The sequence below is a fragment of the Amphimedon queenslandica genome, unplaced genomic scaffold, assembly GCF_000090795.2.
Source record: "Amphimedon queenslandica unplaced genomic scaffold, v1.1 AMPQUscaffold_11727, whole genome shotgun sequence".
NCBI lineage: Eukaryota > Metazoa > Porifera > Demospongiae > Haplosclerida > Niphatidae > Amphimedon > Amphimedon queenslandica.
In genome coordinates, this window is record NW_003548031.1 from 3079 (window position 1) to 11580 (window position 8502).

At 40.1% G+C, this 8502-nt stretch overlaps 2 protein-coding genes across 2 annotated transcripts; both read right to left on the bottom strand.

Annotated features, from left to right (window-relative positions):
* Positions 1–320: 320 nt before the first annotated feature.
* LOC100632558 (uncharacterized) lies at positions 321–6286 on the bottom strand. Its single transcript, XM_011409653.2, has one exon. It carries the CDS (start codon positions 5638–5640, stop codon positions 1294–1296), a length of 4347 nt encoding a protein of 1448 aa, XP_011407955.2. The 5' UTR covers positions 5641–6286; the 3' UTR covers positions 321–1293.
* A 26-nt stretch (positions 6287–6312) lies between these two features.
* Positions 6313–6888, bottom strand: LOC105315127 (uncharacterized). The gene has a single exon (XM_011409654.1). It carries the CDS (start codon positions 6886–6888, stop codon positions 6313–6315), a length of 576 nt encoding a protein of 191 aa, XP_011407956.1.
* Positions 6889–8502: the final 1614 nt, after the last annotated feature.

Below are 8502 nucleotides of genomic sequence, written 5' to 3' on the forward strand. Positions count from 1 at the left end.
ATGTTGGAGCAGTAGTAGCTGCAGTCTCTGAAAGCAAGGACTCAATTTTGGCTAACGCAGCAAATATCTCGTCCTTTACCTTCTCATTCCGTTCAATTTCATTAGTCACCTCATCCTCAGGTATGTGCGGTAGAAGATCCTTTTCCAGTTGTCTGAGACTGTCAAGTGTCTCCCTAATTCCAAGTCTGAGCTGGACTAGCCTAATCTTGTCTGGGTCCGGAGATGCTAAAATGGCCTCAACCTCTCCTATCCTTCTGGTGGCTACTCCCCTGTGGCCAGTTCTAGTCCTCTTCAGTTGTGCAGGATCAACAGTAGTCATGTTTACACAATTATAGAAATGATTTTTGCAAAGGTCAGCAAGTTATTACAAGTCAACCACAAAGGTCACTGATAATTGATAAGGAAGTCTTTGTTCAAACACGTGTAAGCGCCGCTTCTCCAGCAATAACACGTACACAAACACAAAATATTACAAAAAATTAAACAAAATAATCTCTCACCCTCAGACTCCCAACAAAAGCATATATAGTATAATAATAAATGTGCACAGACTGAGGCTCAAACAAACACCGTATATAATCACAGAAGAGCTCTCCGATCGATACTTAAATAACTAGTATACCTTGTATCCGGCTCGGTGGACCAGAAGAATGTGGGGTAGAGTTCTCCGCGAGATCCTATAAAGTAAATGCCTCTTCTCTCGGAATGAGTAACCGTCAGTCGAAATGCCAGATCAGTCGTGCTTTACCGTAACAACAGCTTTCGATCTCCCTGACGATGACGGACTGCTAATCTGCGCGCAATCTGCTCACGCCAATATAGTGGACCAAAGATATGTTTGAAAAACCAATCAACGAAAAGAGAGAGAGAGAGATACACAAATTAGTGAGCGACTATTGCCGACTAAACAATAATTACAAAAATGAGTTTATATACACACAATACCAAAACAGGAAATGACATCACACAATAATTAATAATCTATGAATATCTGACACACTCCCCACCTGTTGGATAGATACAATCTGTCCAACACAATACTAATATTAAGAGACAAAATACATCCACAAAAATTAAGAAAATAATAACAGTAATAAGCAATAACTTTAATGCTAGCAATAACAAACAATAATAATAACTATACATACATCATACTTCAATAAGAAAACTAACAACTCACATCAATACACAAAGGAATTAATCAGAATTGCAAACAAACAATAATAGAGTACAACATGACAGAAATAATAACAAATTAGTTTGAAGAAGGTAGATTTACCTCAACATAGACCATCAATCTGATCCTTCGAGTAATCTTGCAACAATCCTGTCTCGAGCTTCTGTAGCAGCCTTGCGACGTGGACGAATGGTAGTACGGCCTATGTCTGTAGTATTACCTGATTCAGGTTCTACATTCTCAGCCTCAGCACTAGGACCACCAGAATTAGTTTCCACATTATTAGTACTATCCGCTGAGTGGTCAGCTTGAGTGTTATCACTGTATTCTGAGTGACTGATCTGTTCATTGACACTGCTTTCCACTGACCTCAATTCCAGTGGATATAATCTTTGAATTGGTCTTCTCAAAAATGATGATGGTTGAGAACCTGATCCAACTCTAACAACAGCTCCCCTTATCTCTTGATCTCGACCCATTATAGTCTTCTCTATTACTCCTAGCTTCCAAAGACCACGAGGTATATCATCATAAATAATGACCACATCTCCTACATTAACTTGATCAGGACGTCTTCCCTCCAATCGTCTATGAGACTCTCTCAGTTCCAGCAAGTACTCTTGTCTCCAGCGTGTCCAAAACCTATCCAGAATGGAGCTCAAATACTTGACTCTCTTAGTAAAAATGGTAGAGGGCTGAGGTTGATAATCTTCATCTTCTGAGTTGTTATAACACAAGTGATCTGGTAAGCTCAGCAACCTCCTGCCACAGATTAGATGTGATGGAGTGAGAGGCTCATCCATGTCATCTGCAGACATGTATGTCAGGGGTCGTGAATTTAAGATAAGTTCCACCTCAGCTACCTCAGTCACCAACTCCTTGTATGTTAGTCTAGCCCTTCCAATCATTTTCTTCAAACACCTCTTTAATGACTGAATAAGGCGCTCAAAAAAGCCTCCCCACCAAGGGACGCGTTCCACATTGAATATCCAATTGATGTTGTGGTTGGTTAGGAACCTCTTGACTTCCTGATTAGTAAATATCTCCTGAAGTGTCCTGGCTGATGCCTTGAACATAGAACCATTATCAGATATTACTCGTGCCGGTAATCCCCTCCTAGAAATGAATCTCTTGAAACAACGAATGAAGCTCCTTGAAGTTAGATCGATCACTACATCCAGATGAACCGCCCGTGATGCACAACAAGTGAAGAGGCACACCCATGCCTTACCCTCGCATGATGTGTATGCATTTTGTGCCCCAGACTTTGTGTGTGAATTGATGTTGTGTGAAGTGTGTGTATAATGTTTGATGGTCATAGGACCAGCGTAATCAACTCCTACAGAAGAAAATGCAAGACCTCCTTGAACTCTGTAGGCAGGTAGTGGTGGTGGTGGAGGTGGACGATAGTATGAAGTATTATATCTCCGACAGATAACACACCGATGTATTAAGTACCGAACAAGAGACCGTCCCCCAGGTATCCAAAATCTGCTCCGTAACTCAGTTAATGTGTCCTTCACTCCTGAATGCAATACACGAAAATGTGCTCTCCTCACCACCAACTCTGTAAATGCATGAGACTTTGGTAACAGTATAGGATGACGAGTGTTAAATGACAACTCCGCGTTTCCCAGTCTACCCCGACATCTCCATAAACCTTGTCCATCTGTATACAACTGAAATTGAAATTTCCACTCTTCACGTATAAGACCTCGTTGTGCTTCTTTCAGCCACAGAACCTCTGCTTCTTCCAGATCCTTCCTAGTATAGTGAGAGTAAATCTCAGTTTCTTCTATCCCAGAACTAGTATCATCATCATTCAGTCTTCTTCTCAGTTTACCTAAAAACGATAATACGCACGCCGTGGTTCGCAGTAGCCGCTCGCAGCTGCTAAATCGCTTGATATCAATCAAAGATCCCACTCCAGACTTATCTGCTACACTCATAGTCACAGATATCTTATCCTTAGCTCGTAGTTCCTCCAGGCACTCTGGTGGAACTGAAGTAACTGTGTCTGCTGTAATGGATTCAGGATCAAACCAATCTGGACCATGTAACCACAACTCATTCTTCTGTAGATCTCTCAGAGTAGTTCCCCGTGATGGCAAATCAGCTGGGTTATCTCTTCCCCTGCAATGTCTCCAACAATGTGTAGGCACCTTTCCTCTTATTTCAGCAACTCTATTTTGAACAAATGGCTTCCAACTTCTCTCTGTACCCTTGATCCAGTGTAAAGCAACTTGAGAATCTGTAAAACAGATACAGTCCTTTATTGAATCTCCCAGAGCATCCTTGATAGTAGTCATCAGTCTAGCTAGAAGCACCGCTCCCAGGAGCTCCAATCGAGGAATAGTTTGCTTCAATAAAGGTGCTACTCGTGTCTTTGATGCTATTAAACTACATGAACCATTAGCATCTGACAAATACGCAACAGCCGCGTAAGCTCGCTGCGATGCATCACAGAATCCAAGCAACGTGTAACTAGTAGAGTTACTGTGAGAGTAACGCCGCGCAATACGAATAGGCTCCTTGGTTCTCAGACCCTCCAACAGTCTGGCCCACTTCTCATCCAAATCATCAGTCAGTGGCTCATCCCATTCTATCTTTGACACACATAACTCTTGGAAGAAAATCTTTAGAGGAATAATGGCTGGAGCTAAAAACCCAACAGGATCATAGACCTTACTAACAATGCTCACTACACTCCTCTTTGTGGGATGATTAGCCAATGCTTCATTAAGAATATGATCAATACTAATGACAATTTCATCTCTATCCAACTGCCATACTAAGCCTAAAACCTTGCACTCCCCTCTATTAATGGGAACAGAACCACCCAATGTGATATGTGTATATGAGACATCATTATTGTCAGACTCTCCAACTCCTTGCTCAGCTTTATCAATTAAGTTCTGGACTTCTAGACTGCTGCTAAAAAACTTTCTCAAATTAAAACCCCCCAATTTAAAAATATGCTTGGACTTCTTGTAAAATTCAAAGGCTTCTTCTGCATTCTCCACCCCAGTTACAATATCATCAACATAAATAGATTTCTTAATCTGATCTGTCACGTGAGGATAAGTGTGTGCATTGCGCTTCAGGTGCTCCGCGATGGTAGCATTCAGTAGATAAGGGCTAGGCGTAACCCCAAACACTACCCGCGTAAACTTCAACTCAATAATCTCAGGCTTCTCTTCATGTATGTCTCTAACCCACAAAAATCTCAATGCATCTTGGTCTTCTTCAGCTACTTGAACCATTAAAAATGCTTTCTCAATATCCGCAATCATAGCTACTGCATGCAATCTAAAGCGCAACAAAATGTCCATTATCTTCTGATTCAGTGATGGACCAACGTGAAGGCACTCATTGAGGGATGGTCCCTCCAACTTCGCTGACGCATCATACACAATCCTAACTTTAGTCGTGGTCTTATCGTGCCTAACCACAGCGTGATGTGGTAAATAGTGGAGTTTCGTGCTAGATTCAATCACGTGTCGGCGTGATGCAGGTACCACTATACCCAAATTAATTTGCTCTTGTATAATGCTATTGTATTTCTCTAAAAGCTCAGGCGTCCTTTGTAATCGCCTTAACAAACCATTTAATCTACGTACACAGAGTTTATAATTAGTAGGTAGGGATAAGCAATGGTCTCTCCATGGCAATGAGACTACATAGCGTCCGTTCTCAAATGATACATGCTGTTCAAACTGGGTTTGGACTATGTCCTCTCTCTCTAATATTCCCAATGCTTCAATATTCCAAAACTCTCTCAATGTTCTATCCAATGCTCGACACTCTGGCACACTATCAACTCTCAATACATGTGTAACTAGTGCAATCTCATTCTCTGAACGCTGTTTTAAGATAACCGGGCCCAAAAGAACCCAACCAAACTGGGTATCAAGTGCTGTGGGACCATTCCGTACTCTAATTACCTTCCCGGTCATAATGCCCCAATATTGATCAGAACCTAATAAAATATCAATTTCTAAGGGTACATCATTAAAAGAGTCAAAGGCTAAATTCAATTGCTTCAAGTAAGGGTATTGGTCTAAATCAATACCACTATTAGAAATAGGTTCACAAATATGCTCAACAGACAGCAATCTCAATTCAACACACCCATTGTCTACAGTTTCAACTCCTATATTAACAATATCACATCTCTTTTGTCTCTCTTTCTTATTACCAAAGGTCATAATTGACATAGACTTCCTTCCCAACCTTCTCAGACTCAATTCCTTGCAAGCCCTCTTTGTAATGTAGGAACTTTGGCTGCCACTATCCATAAGTACATTTAATCTTAATTTATAATCAGGTTTTTCTAGGTTAAAGGCATGCACTGTGGCAGTTTGCAATAATATGTGCTGTCGACCTCCTGTATAACATGCAGTTGATGGATTATAGGATTCAGCTTTGGGATCTAGAGGCCGTGATTGACTGGGACTTGTCATGCTTGGCTGAGTACTAGTGCTACTATGAGGATTTTCTTTATTGGCATGGGAAGGTTTAAGCTCTCTAGTTTTAAAGCATATGCTTGTATGGTGCCTACCCCCACAATTTCTACATTTAGACAGAGATTAACATGTACTACCCACATGACCCTTTCTTAAGCAATTAAAACAACGATTAGATTCTCTTATAATACGTTTCCTATCTTCAACTGACGTGAACTTCTTACAATTAGTCGATGCGTGACCTTCTTGGCCACAGTAGCAACAACTGGGCCTCTCTGAATTAGTACTGGCATACGTTCCACTATGAGAAGCTCTTCCTTTATGAGTAGGTGCAGTCTTTCCTCGGCTTATAGGTGCGAATACAGCACGCTCTCGAGCCTCTAACTCCTCCTTAAGCATCTCCATGATCTTTGTAAGGTTCCACTCAGATGAAGAAACTCTTCGAGCAAGATTCAGTCGCAACTCAGCAGGCAACTTCTTTACCAAAATTGGCGTGAATAAGGCTCCATATGCTTCAGGCTTCACCCCTAAAGCATCTAACCCTCTAATGTTAGCCTCAACCTTGTCGTATAAACGCCTTAAGTCCTGTGTGTGCTGATCGAGGTGTACAGTCTCTAAACTCATCAGCTCATTCATGTGTGCAGATATAATTTTTTCTTTATCTCCAAATCAGCTCTCCAGTATAGTTACTGCTTCTGTGTAGTTCGCGTCTGTAATGGACAATCCCGCGACAGCTTCTCTGGCCTTTCCCTCCAGTAATGAATTGAGATATGCAAATTTCTCTGCATCAGACAGACTTGTATTTAGATGAACAGCCGCCTTGTAAGCATCCCAAAATACCCCCCAACCAGTGAGATTCCCGTGAAAGCTCTTGAGAGTGAGTTTTGGTAATCTTGTCGTACGAGGAGGAGCTATCACGGCTGGTGATGTTGGAGCAGTAGTAGCTGCAGTCTCTGAAAGCAATGACTCAATTTTGGCTAACGCAGCAAATATCTCGTCCTTTACCTTCTCGTTCCGTTCAATTTCATTAGTCACCTCATCCTCAGGTATGTGCGGTAGAAGATCCTTTTCCAGTTGTCTGAGACTGTCAAGTGTCTCCCTAATTCCAAGTCTGAGCTGGACTAGCCTAATCTTGCCTGGATCTGGAGATGCTAAAATGGCCTCAACCTCTCCTATCCTTCTGGTGGCTACTCCCCTGTGGCCAGTTCTAGTCCTCTTCAGTTGTGCAGGATCAACAGTAGTCATGTTTACACAATTATAGAAATGATTTTTGCAAAGGTCAGCAAGTTATTACAAGTCAACCACAAAGGTCACTGATAATTGATAAGGACGTCTTTGTTTAAAACACGTGTAAGCGCCGCTTCTCCACCAATAACACATACACAAACACAAAATATTACAAAAAAAAATTAAACAAAATAATATCTCACCCTCAGACTCCCAACAAAAGCATATATAGTATAATAATAAATGTGCACAGACTGAGGCTCAAACAAACACCATATATAATCACAGAAGAGCTCTCTGTTCGATACTTAAATAACTAGTATACCTTGAATCCGGCTTGGTGGACCAGAAGAATGTGTGGTAGAGTTCCTCGCGAGATCCTATAAAGTAAATGCCTCTTCTCTCGGAATGAGTAACCGTCAGTCGAAATGCCAGATCAGTCGTGCTTTACCGTAACAACAGCTCTCGATCTCCCTGACGATGACGGACTGCTAATCTGCGCGCAATCTGCTCACACCAATATAGTGGACCAAAAGATATGTTTTGAAAAACCAATCAAAGAAAAGAGAGAGAGATACACAAACCAAAGTGAGAATTAGTGAGCGACTATTGCCGACTAAACAATAATTACAAAAAATGAGTTTATATACACACAATACCAAACGGAAATGACATCACACAATAATTAATAATCTATGAATATCTGACATTCACTTGGATCTACTGGACTAGCTTCCAACACATGGCTTATGGTGGAATATGGAGTAACAGACAAGAACTCTGGCTCTTCTACTGGCTTGAAAATAGTAGTTAGAACTCTGCATGGCCCGTTAATTAGCTTTTATGTGTGGGTGGGTAGGGGTTAAAATTTCGTGGATAAAAATAAACCACGAAATTAACGAAAATTAGTGCCCCACGAAATTTACCAACCATACGGTATGTAAGGTAAGTTTTATGTGCTCTGTTGTGTGATAGCATCAGGCATGCATAAGCTTTTGAGACCTAGCATAAATCCTAATTTTAAGGCATCAATTCTATTCAAAGGTCATACATGTATATAATTTTTTAACCATATTTTTTATAGTCAAGAGAAACTGCTCTAGCTGTAGCAGCAAGAAAAGGATATGATAACATTGTACAATTATTGTCTGAAGAACCTCATCAAAATATTACAACTCATGTGAGTAATTATTGCTACATATACATTTTGTATAACAAAAAATTAAATAGAATATTTTAATATGCAAATACCATACATTGCTGTATTTTCAAAACACCTATATGCATTTATTTCTTATAAAGATCCATTTTTGATCTCCTTATTTAAATGAAGTAGATGTTTTTTATTTGTTTATATGATAAGCGTTTATAACCAGCAATTCTTGGGAGTTGAGCCTTCTTCTATATTAGTGTTGTGCTAGTTCCAACGGAACTAGAACTAAATCTATTTTAGTACACCTATTTTTTTCCTAGTTCTAGTTCCAAGAACTAGAACTAGAACTGAACTACATTGATACAAAAAACCAAAACTAGAACTAAAACTAGAATTTGACAAATTAAAGCACTGGAACTAAAACTAGAACTAAAGATTTAGCTATTAAAAACTTGAAACTAAAACTAAAACTAAAATGT